At 38.6% G+C, this 15643-nt stretch overlaps 1 protein-coding gene and 3 long non-coding RNA genes across 4 annotated transcripts; 1 reads left to right on the forward strand and 3 right to left on the reverse strand.

Annotated features, from left to right (window-relative positions):
- Positions 1 to 2176: 2176 nt before the first annotated feature.
- On the reverse strand, positions 2177 to 5721 carry LOC140767283 (uncharacterized). Its single transcript, XR_012105558.1, has 2 exons — positions 3868 to 5721; positions 2177 to 2620 (listed from the first exon to the last, which is right to left on the reverse strand). It is a non-coding gene; the product is annotated as an uncharacterized lncRNA (long non-coding RNA).
- A 439-nt stretch (positions 5722 to 6160) lies between these two features.
- On the reverse strand, positions 6161 to 8007 carry LOC140767276 (uncharacterized). The gene is made up of 2 exons (XR_012105557.1): positions 7053 to 8007; positions 6161 to 6683 (listed from the first exon to the last, which is right to left on the reverse strand). It is a non-coding gene; the product is annotated as an uncharacterized lncRNA (long non-coding RNA).
- A 2448-nt stretch (positions 8008 to 10455) lies between these two features.
- Positions 10456 to 13596, reverse strand: LOC140762822 (ferritin-like catalase Nec2). The gene is made up of 3 exons (XM_073100814.1): positions 13214 to 13596; positions 12873 to 13098; positions 10456 to 10854 (listed from the first exon to the last, which is right to left on the reverse strand). The coding sequence occupies exons 1-3, from the start codon at positions 13549 to 13551 to the stop codon at positions 10483 to 10485; spliced, it is 936 nt and encodes a 311-aa protein (XP_072956915.1). The 5' UTR covers positions 13552 to 13596; the 3' UTR covers positions 10456 to 10482.
- LOC140762910 (uncharacterized) lies at positions 10725 to 11875 on the forward strand. Its single transcript, XR_012104785.1, has 2 exons — positions 10725 to 10866; positions 11489 to 11875. It is a non-coding gene; the product is annotated as an uncharacterized lncRNA (long non-coding RNA).
- Positions 13597 to 15643: the final 2047 nt, after the last annotated feature.

The raw sequence follows: 15643 nt of genomic DNA on the forward strand, positions 1-15643 counted from the left end.
TTATAAGATTATAGCGAAGAATTTAAATTAAAAAAAAAAAGAGCTAAAATTACGTAGAGGGAAAGCCAAGCAGGGCGAGAGCTCTAAAGTTGTTTATTAAATTTTTTTTATTAGATGATAAAAAGGAGAAATTTATAAGGTGAAATAGAGGAATGAAGTGCATCTAAGTTGGAGATTTCAAAATTTAAAACAAAAAAAACGAAGGAAGGCGTGTGGAAGAGTAGTTTTTGTTTTGGAATGATTCTCTTTAATTTTGTTGTGCTTATAAGAAAAAATAATTATTAGAATACACAGATGAGAAGAACAGATATGAAAAAGTAAACGAACGAGACATCATGGGGAGCAAAGTTGACAGAGATCGATATTTAACAATCAATAATGACGTTATACATAAATATTAAACACATCCATGATGTTTAAAAATTCATAACTTGAGTTTAACCATTATTAATATCGTAGAAATTAAATTGAATACTAGTGATACCGTGGCTAAGGATAAGAGTTCATCCTTCTCAGGTTACTCTTCCTGCGTCTCTCCTTATTTATTCCTATCTATTGTTTTTATCAGTACTCCATTACCTCTATTATTGTTTACTTCATACATGCATGGGATAAGAGTACTCATGGTTCACCCCTAGTTATAGTCTTCTTAGATTGGATCAAGTTTTAGTTTACTTCATTAAAAGAAAAGCACTGTAAAAGTTATAGCTAACTCTCTACTAATCACTATGCATGGGATACTCGATATGTGCTAAAATTTCTATGATTATTTGAATGCCGTTTTCTGTGAACTATGATCACCTAGTAGTTTGTTTGTATCTCTCTCACGTTTATTAGTATAAAAGGTTCGTAAATCCTTACATTTAGTGGTTATTAGTAAAGAACAATCAAGTTAATAAAAAATATATATATATATAGTTTATGATAATCAAGCGACTCTCAGCAATAATTAAGTACCATTTGCTTGAGTGATAGCCAGGCGAGCAGAATTAATGTAGTTTAACCTTCCACGTCTAATTAGAACTAAATATGTTAAAAATATTATCCAGGTGAGATCATCCATGTTATCTTCCTGAGACTTTTGTATATAATAGCAGAGGCATTAAAAAGAATTAAGCAACGACTAATATAATAAAGTTTCTGCTAATTATACCTTCATTAGTGTCCCTTTCAGTTGAATACTGCTCTGTTATTTACAATATACTTATAATACCGCGATATATAATATGATGCAATGAACCAACCACTAGCACCTGAATATTTTTGAAACGTCAATTCAACCATATTATTTTATATTAAGCTATAGCAAAAACCAACTTAAATATATCTAATCTAACCAGTAGTTTCAAACTTTCGATGGGTGGTAGTACTGTTTGGACTGCCAAGTTGGATCTTTTCACTTTCTACTTCGTGGCATTACGACTTCACCGAAGGACAAAAAATGAGAAAAACTACAAGAAAAAGGAAGGTACAGAAAATGGTGATTTGGGCCCGTCTTCGTTGGAGAATAGCTTCGTTTGTCCTAACACTGACACCAACACATAATTAAAGAGGGTTAATAGTATGGGTTGGTGGGGATTCACTGCAGCCTCGGTGGGAGAATTAGTTGCTGCAAGCCTCAAGATTTTGAATTGCAGATAGAAGACCTTGCTGCACCTCAGTTTGGAAAAGTTGGGAGTAAATTAGTAGCAAGTGGATAATAAATTTATCCATTGGGAGCTTAATGTTATTGGCCTATCGAGTTCCCGAAAGGGTGACGACTAACGACCTACCACTCTCTACCTCTGTTGTATTATGAATGGATGTCAAAATATTTGCTGATGAACTTGCTATGATTTGTTTATTTGAGCCTGTGACAAACGGAATATAGAATCTGATTCCAGATCACTCTTTTGTGTGTGGTCAAATCATAAATAATTACTTGCAAATGGAAGGTCAGATCAATCTGCTTTCTGTTAGCTCCAATCTTATGAAATAGTATAATAGAACATAAGCCAATATAGACGAATCCTTAAAACTGGTGGCAGAGATGATAGTGAACGTATAATATACATCACACATGGCTGTGGGTGTTACCACCCAAATCCGAGCAGCTGAAATCATTAATAGGCCATTGAACGATAAATTAAGTGCACACAGCCGGAATTGGAGAGTACAGCTCCAACAAAATGAAGTATATCACCAAACATTTTTCTTGATTCAAAATATCTCAACCTAATCCCAATACTGTCAAACAGCAATAGCATAGGTTTACACTTTACATCTTTCCTTTTCCTAAATGTTGCTATCTAACCATCTCTCTTGTTTGTAGAATCAACAATTTCTCACTTCCACACGCCTCAATATCTAAGCTTCATGCTTTTACTAAATGAGCTCCAATAGGTTCCGAATAGGATGTGGAGACTCCAGTAAACCTCAGAGCTCACAAAGCTCACATGTGTTCAGCACAATTACACAAATCTAATGCGTGCCAGGCACGAGAACAAAAGAAAAAGAACACTTCACGTATCTTTAAGAATCAACTCCAGTCTTGGACTTCTCTGGAAAGAACCCCCCTTAGCATCAAGACCCATGCTCCGAATACTATAGCATGCTAGGAAAGACATCCCTGATTTCACCTCTGCAATGAACAAAACCAGTTACATTAGAACAGGATAAAATTTAAGCTGCCCAAGTAACCTCATGCTAATTAATCAGCCTCAAACTACCAATCCTCATTCCATTGAAATGCTATCAACTAAAGCAGTATCATTTAAGCACGCAAACCTACCCAACGCAATACGGTATATGCATCCTACTTAAAATGGCTACTAGGTCAAGTGAGTCAAAGATCTGGAGTTTATCGAATAGATGTAGCATCTTCTGCTCAAAGTATCAAGATGAAAGCTATTGAAGCAATGACATCAGTAAGAGGAGTGCCATAGGGATGTCACTATCAAGGGCCATGATTATTTCAAGAGTAGGTGAAGTCTCCACCTCAAGCTAGGTAATTTGAAGCACTAATATCAACTTAAGCAGTATCATTTAAGCACGCAAACATACCCAGCCCAATATGGTAATTGTAATATGCATCCTACTTAAAATGGCTACTAGGTCAAGTGAGTCAAAGATGCCCGTCAATCTGGAGTTCATCAAATAGATGTAGCATCTTCTGCTCAAAAGTGTTGAGATGCGAGCTATTGAAGCAATGACATCAGTAAGAGGAGTGCCATAGGGATGTCACTATCAAGGACCATGTTTATATCAAGAGTAGGTGAAGTCTCCACTTCAAGCTATGTAGTTTGAAGCACTAATTTCATTCCAAGAGAATTAATTCATTAAATCATAAACCCATGTATCACTAAGGAAGAAAACGTATTATGCCAAAATAAAATCTGACTCAAAAAATTGCTAATAATATTATCTACTGTACAAGCCCATAATTTGCAACTTCTCACAAAGGAATCATTAACTTAAAACAGTCATACAAACAAAAATAATAATCTACTACTGAAACCAACCAATCTATTGATAAAATTGTGTACCATCGTATAGAATAAACCATACAGATTCCATCAGCTGTTGTTATTCCAACTTTTCATGAAGAAACTGCTATCTTAAAATCTACATGTAGCATAGTTCCCCTAGTACACAACCTAAGATTAAACTATCAACCCAGAAGAAATGTTAATAGAGTGGGTATATAACCATTCAGTGGCACAAGTAATACATCATCTCTCAAGAACCAAGATAGAGAATTTGAGCAGAAGGTAGGCTGACAACCAAGGGACTTGGTAGGATGAAAGTAATTCCTCTAGAGGAACGATGCTGTCATAGTAGCATAGTTCCCCTAGTAGAAAAGAGCAATATTATTATAATTTACATTACTTTGCATTCACGTCTGTTGCCTTGTTTTCTTTGCCTTCATTGGACTGTCCACAGTTCAACTTCTGGTTGTTGATGGACAAGAGGAGTTTACTTCCAGCCGAGCCAATACAATAGACAGCTGAAGTAAGTGAGACACCAAATCAGTCTTAGACTTTAAACCTTGAGAGAATTTAAACACCACATAACAACAGGCTAACATAACAGCGGTCCACCAATGTTATGGACTCGCATAAGGATATAACTTCAGTCTGAACATGCTACACCTGGGTGAAATCAAAAAAAAATTTAAGTCTTCAAGGCACACCAACACATCATGCACAACGCTCAGACAGCAAGAAGTGCATGCACCATTAGTAAGGGGGCACACACGTACACCGATCCAAGTCGTACGAGTAATGTATTATCTTATCTGCTATCATGCATCCGATGGTCCACTAGGACCGACCCCAATGGACATGCTCAAACCAACCCTACCTACATAATGGCAACCCAACAACCAAAACTCCAATAGCACGCACTATTGGTAAATGGCATCAATAGTTTCCTTGTTTTTGACACAGGGGATGGCAATTAGCAGCCGACATAACATGTATCATACCACGTGCCATGCCAACACACCACTAATGAAAAGTATGGCATAAATAGTGGGAGGATAGAGATATAAAGATGTAGAAGAAAGAGGGAGGGAGATAGGGGGGAGGGCGACACGGCTCGTGCCGCAGCACTTGCCGCCCATACCCAAGAGAGGGAGAAAAAAATAGCAGAAAGACTAGTAGCGTTTCGTTGTCGTCGTTATCATCATCATCGCTGACTTTGCCGTCGCCTGTCGTGCTCAAGGTTGCCGATCGCGACACGGATGTCCTAGCCTTTACCAAATGACCCAACCCACTCGGATCATCTTCCTCCTCGAGCCAGCAAAGGCTAGGGCATCCGCGTCACGAACGACAACCTCGAGCAAGGCGGGCGACGACGAACGACGAAGAGTCTTCAGTGAAGCGCTGCTAGGAAAGGTGTCGTAACCATCATCTTTTGCAATACTAACGGACATTCTACGATCAAGAAGTCTAACAGAAGTAATATTGCCAAAAGGAAAAAATCAAATCCCCAAAAGTGAAATTCATACTCCCTAAAGTAATAATGCAATAATGATATTGTCATTACCTGTGGTTACTAGATTGCATAGTAGCAAGAAGGCAAGAGGAAAAGAACAAAAAAAAAAGCAAAGAAAGGATACACATCCATATCTCGAACTTTCAATTATTTCCCTTTCTCCCGCTCTGTCACTTTTTATCCCTCTAGTTCCCGTCTCTCTCACTTCTCTATAACCTATTGTGGTATCTTATTATCACTGTTAATACTAGATAGTTTAGAGCCAAAATTAATCCAACAGGTGAAATTTCTATTTGAGATATAACTCATCATATATGGGCTTGAAACTTAAATTTATAATCAGCAAATCATTGAAATTTTTTTCTAGAACAGAACTTAATTTAAAGTAGAAATATCCCTTGAATTAAGTCTGAAACAAAATACGTTGAATTCATCAAACTGAGATAATTATTCTGCACAATTGCTTAAATATTAATAAGCTACACAGTACCACAATTTTAAATCAGATTCATAACCTTAAAGTAAACAAATAATAAACTTTTAAATAGACAGTTCTGGTGGTCCAACTAACCTCATTTTTTTGTCAAGTAATGGCTTATGGGAAGGTAGAAAACCACCAGGGTCTAGGGACCAAAAATTTCTTAGGAGCCTTAGTTGGGGTGTTAAATCACATGAACAGAAAAACATGCTTGTCCAACAATAACACATGTACTGATCTGATCCAAGGAACTGATGAAAAGGACTACTTACATCCATCTTTTGCTTTCTCTGAAACACAAAAAGATCCAAGATTTTACAGGTTGGTATTGTCACGCATAATAGCTCTCCATTCCTTAAGGCATCACATGACAACCTGAACAATAAAGATAGACAGAAGGAAAAATAAGACAACATCCCAAGCTGACATCCTTAAACGAAAAGAAAAAGGAAAAGGGGATCGCAAAATAACAAAGAAAAGGCACATCGGCTTAATTTTGTTACAGACACTTCTAGTGCGTTCTCCTACCTTCGCTCTTTTCTAAGAAGAACTGCCATGAGTCTAACAACCATAAATTATTTGATTTATTTAAATTGGATCACCCAACTCATCAAAAAAGCACTAGCGCTGAGTTTGCTTCAGAAACATGTTGATGATTTACATGAACTTTCGCAAATCTTTGCCACAAACACCAGAAAGAAGCCCTTAAACGAGAAATGAACACATCATATACACAATTACACTACAAGCCATACTCGGCCCTTTCCATTTCCATATATCAATACATAAAATAGAAAGAGAAGGTAAGGTAGGGCGGAAGGAAGAAAAATAGAGATACCAACATAAAACTCTCCATGAGTGACACCAGGGAAACACAAATAATTCCCTTCTTCTTGCTCCTTTTCGAGATCTAGTCATCAACCCGATCACTGAGCCTCCACGGTACGGGTGGAGGTGGAGGAGACCGCAGGCGGCGGTCCAGCAGCCGGAGGCGCGTGGGGAGAGCTGGGGTGGGAGTGGGAGCCCGCCCTGTGGAGGCGGCACTTGAAAGATCCGGCGTGGGTCGCCGGAGCGCACACGCACTTAGGCGTGGTGCCGTGGCCGCAAGGGGATGATGAGTTAGAGGACAATGACCTACGGAGATCTCGCGGCGACAGCGCCGCCTGGTTGCCCTGACCAGCGTCGACATAGTTGGATGCCATCAACTTCTGCTCAACAATCTCGAGATCTGAACCAAAGCACACAGCAAATGCTCCTCAGATCCACAGCACGGCAGCAGTTACAAACTATATAAAAAATATATACAGGTAAACATCTAATTAAAAAAAACAACAACAATCCGAGGAATGGCACGACGGATCAGAATCTACATGATCTAACGACAACAGGGCCGGATCTAAAAGATCAGAGCGCCGATCTCGATTGATTAAAAAAGAGTAACAGTAAAAATCCCAGAATAAAATATAATAGTAAGATCAAGAAAAATATTATGAAAAAGGAACAAACAAGCTCCATAAAAGGTTAAAGCAAATCCTAATATTTAATAGTTAAGAATGTAATTTAAAATGATATTTGTCGCCTGGTAGGAAAATTTTACCTGCTGGCTTAGGGGATGTAAGTCTGGATCTCCGTGCAAGAGTAATCCAGATGAGATTATTTCTTTCTTTCTTATAGCGAAATTAAAGAAGCGGAAATAAAAGGAACGGAGAACCCAAGATTTTATGTCGCCAGAGCGGCAAACTGCATTCCCCTAAGTCGGCACGGCTATTTATAGCCGGACTCCCCGCCTCGGGCAGCACGGGCAGCTTCCTTCCCTCCTGCCCGGGATTCCTTCCCACCCGATCCTGGGCCCGCCTCTGTGAGGGGTCTAATTAAACTAAACTAAACAAAACTAATTGGTACGCGCACGAAATGACGTAAACGCCACCCACTAGAAGCACAATAAAAAGTTCCGTTAGGACAAGACGGTAATTCGTCAAGGCCGTTCTAGATCGGAGACATCGGCATGTGACGGTTATGCCCTTTCATCTCACGTGTATCCAGTGGGCCCAATTCACACGTGTAATAAAGCAAAACGGTCGAGCCATAAATGCAGCCTTGATCGGCGTGCCTCGTTATTAAATCCAAGGCCCAAAAAGCCCATGGACTGGCGGCCCACCGAGTACCTAACGTTATGCAGCTCTATGCGCGACACGTATCTCCAGAAACCTCGATCATCCACTGCGGTCGGAAGAGGTTAAAACGTCAGATTCCATTAGCCACAGCATTATTTCTCGTCTTAGACACGTCAGCATCTTAGCAACGTGTGAAGGCACACAAGAGATCATAAATCATACATGTTATCTCACGTCAGTGTTTGGTTTTATCGTGTACAGTAAATCCTATCCGCATACATTCGTGGGAGGAGGAAGACAAGACACGTGTGACAAAGTGTGGCCAAAGGAATGGAGAGGATAAGGGTTCAGATGGAGCCAAATTAGGGTTTCACGTCAGATTTGGATAGAAGTGGATGGTGAACTTAGACCAATTAAGCAAGGGGATCATCGAACAAGTCGTTACCTAGTAGTAAATTAATTATTATAAGCCTCGGTATTTGTGTGTGTATATATATATGAGGTACGTGTGGGGCCCAGAAGGGTGGTGAGCTGGTTAAGCAACCACATGGATAATTAGTACGTATAAAAACGCAGTGGATAAGCATCAAAAGGAGGCTAACTATATGAGGGCCCACATTTTACTTAGTCTGTAGATAGAGTTGCTTTAATCTAGCTGGCAGATAGGAATTTTTTGTTAAGCTGCCGTCATGTGGTCGACTATTAATAATTTGATGGAGCAAGATTCTCCCAAAAATCTAAGTAAAAAATGTGTATATGAGACGTCGAGGCGACAGTTAATTGCAAATTAATTATTCATCAAGTGACGAGACTGGTAGTTCGATCATCAGTTGGGTAGATTCTGAGCATCATCGTATTGGATGTTGTGTATAGAGACTATAGTCTACAGATATATATATATCCAGTATCCACCAGTGGCAGTGGGCCTCACCAAGATCGTGCCCTCGTACACTAGGCCCAGATCATGTTGATGTGATTACAATAAAAGGTGTAGATATTTTTCTTTTTCTTATTTTCTTTAGCACTTGGATGTTTCCAGTTCACTGATAAAGAAGTAGATAGAATTGATCAAACCCAGGTGGTAAATATTAATTCCCACCGACATGTTGGGGAGGCAAGAGACGTTAGACGTACCCTGTGGATTTAGCAGTCGCACCCGTGACCGTGAGGGAGAGGGAGGGTACTGGGTGGGCCGGGCAGTCCATGTCGGGCTTAAAAAGATAGAAATAAAATGGGCCCTCACTACCAAATGTATCTTCCTTATCTCTATTATGGTGGAAGGTGTCGACATGGATGCCCACTAGAACGCAACATATCAGCAGTTCGTCACAGATACAGGATATATATAATTTAAATAAAAATTAATCTAGTAATTCTAGATGAGACTTCTTGTTGTGCACGTATTAGTTATTATTATATATATATATATATAGCCACAGTTTGATTTCTAGTGATTGTCTTGATAAGGACCACCATGCAATGCAAGCAGCATCATATATATATATATATATATATATATATTGGAGAAGAAGGTACTTGAATGGATTTCATTAATTTTCCAATTACATGCAAACAGAGTCATGTGGCCAGCTAATCAAACTATCACAAGACTTAGCTTTAGTTGCTGAGAGTTTGTGTGCGGGTGCTCTTCCTACTATACAAGGTAGTTTCAACCTTTTTCCAGTTCGACCGCAGCAGCGGTGTTAGGAGAAAAGAAAACAACACTACTGTTTTATAAAGCTCATATTTAGAGGGTTTAGCCCTATATATATATATATAGAGAGAGAGAGAGAGAGAGAGAGAGAGAGAGAGAGAGAGAGAGAGTAAAAGGATGCAAGGAATAGTGGTAAATTAAACGAGGGTCCGGAATTCTAGAGGGTTGTTCTCTTTGCAACTTGCGCTCAAGGTTAGCTCTCATTAATTCATCACAATAGACATAGATTTTAAGCTAAGACTAATGAGTTATATTTTACTAACTCAAAACCAGCATAAATCATATTTGAGTTATAAGTCACATTACTTTGAATTCTGTGCTTGGCATATGTTATATAGGCCCCTCCTATTTTGAATAATTACATAAGATAATCAAGTTTAGTTGGCCCCTCTTCTGGTAAAGTCTGCCTGTCTGCCCAATTGACTCTAGCCAATAAAGTATTTTAACGTTACATATGGAAATATCTGCTGCCACCTAACCTCTCTGGAAGCTAGGTAATGCCGACCTTAAACACCCAATAATTGCGAGCCATGCACCCAGAATTCTAGATGGACTACTATTGACAAAGATAAAGGAGAGGCGGCAAAATTAATTGTGACCATCTTAAATATATTGAAGGACAAGAGCACGGTTAAGAATAAGCGTATATATTTGAATAAAGTGGCGTCTTAGGAAGGAATATTAAGTATTAAGTAAGAATAGGCAGGTATTTATGTCGTTATCTAAGAATGGCGGGGAGCCAACAACCTTATCCCTTTACATTGCATTCAATTCCGATCCTTGAATGGGGGTGGTTGAAGACGTTGGCTGCCTGCCTTTCTTCTTTTTTAATCTTTCATTCTCTCAAGCAGGCCTAATTCCATCCCCATCTATTGATGGGCGGTGGTTAATCCTACTTGTGTATCCATGTCCTGACATGATCCCTGATGTGACCCTGGATGCATTTGTTGAAATTTATATATATATACCAATTAATCCTCAGCAAGAATAAATGAGGCCCATCTAAGAAAAGTCCTATTTGGGGGCTAAGCCTAAATGACCATTAAAAGCCCAATAAGTATATATATATATATATATATATATATATATAAGCATCAATTTTGATATGAATTTATGATTGACATCGGATTTTGGGAGAACGCGGTAATTAATTACTAATTAACAGTCCGAGCTCCTCCTGTATTAAAATCCTAGCTGGCTTAAGTTAAGTAGGAGTTGGCGATCCTTCCACGGGCTCCTTTTGGGAAGAAGCCACCGGGAGTATGAGCGCTTCCTGTGCCGTAGACAATACTGAGGATCTCTTTTGGAGTCCGGGCGTAACCTAACGAGTAGTCATCACCTGCGATCACATTGCCTGAAATCATACCCTCCGCGCCCTTGGCAGGAGGGACGATCAGCCCTTCATCCTTCACGCCGGCGCCGCCTAGCTCATCTCGCAGATCGGAGATCCGCGCCGTGAATTCTGCGACGGTGGCGTTGTACGGGTGCACCTTCGACAACGCTCGCTCGTACAGAAGCGTGCGTATCACCGCGTCTTGAGCAGACTCCACGGCCAAAAGTCCAGCTACAATCTGCGGACATGGGTAATTTTGCATTACATACATATTTATACCTTAACTTAAGTTGTTGCAAAATAATCTCATCAAGCAAATCAATTAATAACTAGGAGGAAGCATCTGTTATATATCCTGCTGATACTTGGAGAACTCAACGAGAATTTAATGTAAGAAATATTAACGAGACAATTAATCTCTCTCTCTCTCTCTCTCTCTTTTTTAAAAAAAAAACAGATATCTATATATAATCTGAGTGGTCTGTGAGGTCTGTATATACATTCCTACATAATGGGGGTCACCTGTCTATAATATTTTGTTAGTTTGTAATAACAAAATTTTAACAAAGAATAAACTTAGCGTAAAGAGGTTGAGCAGGGAATTCTGAATACGTATTTTGTGGCAAAGAGGATACTGGAAGACACTTGTTTATGAGCTGTGCTTATGCAAGGCAGTTGCTTCTTTGGATGCATGAAGTTCCTGGCTGTAGTGAGCTACCAAAGTATATGACGGAACTGTAATTTGATTGGAATAAGCAAATTAAGGAGAAGGATAAAGAAAGTGGTAAAAAGCTGGAATAGTTGCTATAATCTAGGCTATTTGGCTGGAAAGGAGATGAAGAACTAATATTAAATCTTTAATCTTTTGCTAGACAAGTGTTCAAGGAGAGGACTCTAAAGACATGGTACCAAAGTTGTTTACTGGAGGAGATGAGATGTTAAAAATCCTGTAAATTACAAGGTGAAGGGAAGGAATCAAAATAATGAACAATTTTGGTAGGATAAAAGGAGTTCCTATGATTTTCAATAACTACTAATTTGTTGCAACTATCTTGTATCGGTAAGCATGCATCTTCTTTTGAAAAATCCCTCAATTTCGTTCCTTCCACAATAACAACCAAGTTAAGGCAATGATTTTGTTCCATCCTGGTCTCAGATCTTTACTAACATCTGTTTTGTTCTACTTTCAGTTAGTAAGCTGGTTCTAATGAACTTGGTACACTCTTAGTAGTAAACTGTGTACTGTTTGTGGTTGGTAATGGTGAGACTATATGTACTAGTGGCTTATATGCTGGGTTTTAATTTGCTTTCTTTCAGTGACATTTTGCAAATACTGGTCAGTTATAGGACAACTGGTTGTGCTTTTATCTTTCAATTAACTTTTTATCAAAAATTAAAAGGCAATCGAGGATATAAAATAAATTAGCATAGTGAAGGAAATTAAAGAGAACTAAAAGTGTCTGGTCTGTGAGGTTTGGTATTCATTCCCTTGGAGGCAGCAAACGTCCTATCAGGTGATTCACGGTGGGATCTCCAAGGTCCAACTAGTCCATGTTGTAGTACCTCTATGATCCAATGATGGAACACTAATGAAGTATGAACTCATGTCGACATATGATCAAAGTAGGAATAAAATAGAGACAGAAATATAGATATTAGGAAATGAGTAATAACAGAAAGAAAGATATAACAGTTATGTTATATGCACAGGAGTATAATACTATTTTTATAATTACTATATTGATTGTGATTTACTTGGTTTATTACAATCTCCTCCTAATACGAAGGCAGGAGAAGGAGAGGTTCTGCCACCTCTTGCAATCTCCTACAAAAATGTGGGAGGAGGTAAGGCGACTACTGACAGGTGGTTGAAAATTGAAATTGAATAAATCTAAATTTAAATCAACAAGGAAAGAAGGCATGCGTGCACGTGAACAAGAAGCTGTTTCTCACACTGTTTGCATGCCGAGTATTAGTAACGCTAGCTTTGCACACGTATAATAACACCTTCTTCAACAAGAGTACTTGTTGTGAGAGGAGGAAAGCATGACATACATATGCGTTAAAGCTTTCACACACTACCAGATTAATTATCTCTTCTGATCATGTCATTGAAAGGGTCTCTTTTTTTTCCCCCTGTTTGTGCATGTTTAACATTTCTGGTATATATGAATCCGAGGGCATTTTCTGGCCTATTTGCTAGAGATTTCATTTCCTTTTAGTTTAGAGGAAAAGTAGATATTAGGAAATAATTACCCTCTTGGCCTGAGCACTCTTGAGATTGGGGTTCGCCCCTACGTAACCAGTGAGGCCGACGTACGGAATAAGATACGAGGCGAGGAGATAGTTGACTCCATTGGCGTAGGGGTCGAAAGGCGGGTTCAGTGCGTATCCCATTGCCTTGTTCATGGTCGTCGCAAAGCTTCTCGAGCTAATATCAAGCGATGGCCTTGGAAATCCCTTAACACTCTTCTTAATCGCCCTGCGTGCAATTATATTAACATACATGGACCACCAAATTAAAATTAACTGAACGTATAGACAGTACTCCATGAAGGAAATTAATTATAGACTGAGATGACTACGTGCGTACGTACCTGAGATGGCCTACTTCTTGGAAAGCGAACTGTAACACTACATCACGAACGAATGGATCTAGATTGGCTCTCTTGGCTCCGGTGGGAGGAGGGCCGCCCATGGTCAGGTTGGGTGCGACTACATCCAGGCCATGGCCAAGGGAGCCCCACAGGAAGAACTCGGCCTCGAGGAACTCGAGGTTAAGTGGGAACTCGAGGAGGTCGACGTCGGATTCTGGGAGGGAGATATCTCCATGACCCACATCGACCTTTGAAACGGTCGAGGGTGGCGTTGTGAAGAGGAGGAGGAGGAGGAGGAGAAGAGACGCAAATAGAGTGGAAGAGAAGTTTGCAGCCATCGTTAATTTGCTCGGCTCGTTACTGACTTCTTCTTATACAGGTTTGGCCGGATGCTATACGATTTATTACGATATCTCATTACAAAATCTCGAGATTATCATCGACCCTTTTGGATATAAATATATATACACTCCATTATCCCATAAAATCTTGGGAATAGGAAGCTGCGATGAAAAAAAAGTAAAAATAAAATAGGGTTTAATCCGGATATCCATCTCTTGATCTCAAAATGGCTAATTTGACTCTCAGTCTTTGTTAAAAAAAAATAACATAACATAATGGGATTTCAAAGTAGTTATAAAATAAAATCTGAAAATAACTATAGGAAGATAATACGATAGTTGTGAAATAAAATTACAATTTATATTTAATTTTTAATCTAATAGATTTTTTATTTTCTTCAAAAAAGTAACAAGTATCTATACATTAAATTAGGGAAAGGGTATTAAGTTAATTTGATTAATTTTATCCTTTATCCTAACTATCACAACTAAACATCATTTTTATTCATCTTTTTTTTTTATCCAATACTGTTTTTCCTACCAAATTCCCACATTTTCTTCCAATCCTAATTTTTTTTCTTATCTTGTTGCCAAACAAGTCCCATATGAGCGAGATTACGATAGATAATTGATTACACTATTTAGAGATTATTATTTTTAGGCTCTACCTGGAACCAAATCCAAATGGATTTCAATTGCTTTCGTTTGCTGAGAATTAAATTGATCTTATTTGAAAATAGATTTTCTTTTTCCACCTTAATTGTTTGGAAATAGTGTAATAGATAGGTAATTACATGCAAGTTGGAAACTACCGTATCTCGACCTTAATTTCACAATTGATTACGATATCTTGATATTATCATAGAACGAGATTACGATTCGCTACGCATTAATCTCGAGATTATCTATATTTCTCCCTTCCTCGAACAAATTTTGTTTATGTGCCTGGACTCTTATTACACGTTGCATGTCTAGAAACGTCGAGTTTAGATTAGATGGCACGTAACAAGGGATTGTTTGTGGTGCAAAAAGGCAGCCGTGTGGTTTGCCGGGACGAATGGTGATTGCTACTAAAGAGAATTCTCCACGTAGGAGAGTGACGTGGTGGAGTGAGCGTTGAGCCAGCGTGGTTCTTTGAAACGTCAAAGGGCCGACGTGGAGTACGTACGTCGTCGGGTGGTGGAGTAGACAACGGTGGTGTTCGATGTCTTTTATCTAAAGGAATGAATATTGCAGTGCACTGCTTAATCCTAAGAGTTTTGGCTTCCGAACTTATGGGATGCCTTTTATCTTACATAGATAAGCAACTCAAGCTGAGAGCATATCGATCCACTAAGCCCAGCAACTAAAATAAATATAGTCAAGCTTTAAAATCCGATCAGACCTCATAGTTCTGCTCAACTTATAGTTATAGCCATGCTCACATATTTTTTATTTCATCGATCCCACTGATGCCACCCACCCTTTGCAGCTCTGGACGGCCAAGTATATATTTTAGAAGTTTCTGGCACCAGTTGTTGTTAGACTATTCGACGCCCTTAACCTTCTAATTCAGCCTTGACTTGTGATGCACGACCACTATATTATACAAAGCTAATTATTTTGAAAGATACTCACTATCGTCTCCTCCGCACCAGATAAGTTGCTACCTGGTAAAGTAATATGTGGCAATTGAATAAATTGTATATCACGTTGAACAGATAGTTATTTATATTAGTATTTAAGATTTTTTTAGCGAACTCTTCAAATAACATCCTATTTTTTTATTATTTTTTAATCTCCGTCTTGTATAATTTTATAACACATAGTTTTATATAATACTCTGTGTTAATGTAAACTAAACTATTTTTTAAACAAAAACGTATCAAATGAAGGATACCTTGTTAGAATATTATATAACTATTTAAAATAACCATGTATTGATGGGGTGGGGGTAGAATAATTAGATTTAGAAAAAATATTTTTGATTTGACGGGTGAGCTAGGGCGAGTGTTTTTTCTAAGGGAAGACCAAATGAATAGATTTCAATCGTTCATTTAATAAAACTAAAAACAAGCGTGATAGCAAGACAAGGGAGAGATACAATAAT

The sequence above is a fragment of the Typha angustifolia genome, chromosome 1 (assembly GCF_048772165.1).
Source record: "Typha angustifolia cultivar Huaian chromosome 1, ASM4877216v1, whole genome shotgun sequence".
NCBI lineage: Eukaryota > Viridiplantae > Streptophyta > Magnoliopsida > Poales > Typhaceae > Typha > Typha angustifolia.

Excerpts from the sequence above, each read along its gene's own strand:
- LOC140762822 (XM_073100814.1), bottom strand. The coding sequence starts at position 13,551 with ATGGCTGCAAACTTCTCTTCCACTCTATTTGCGTCTCTTCTCCTCCTC. Across the intron at positions 13,099-13,213 it reads CAAGAAGTAGGCCATCTCAG|GGCGATTAAGAAGAGTGTTA; the intron begins GTACGTACGCAC and ends AATTGCACGCAG. Across the intron at positions 10,855-12,872 it reads AGAGTGCTCAGGCCAAGAGG|ATTGTAGCTGGACTTTTGGC; the intron begins GTAATTATTTCC and ends CCATGTCCGCAG.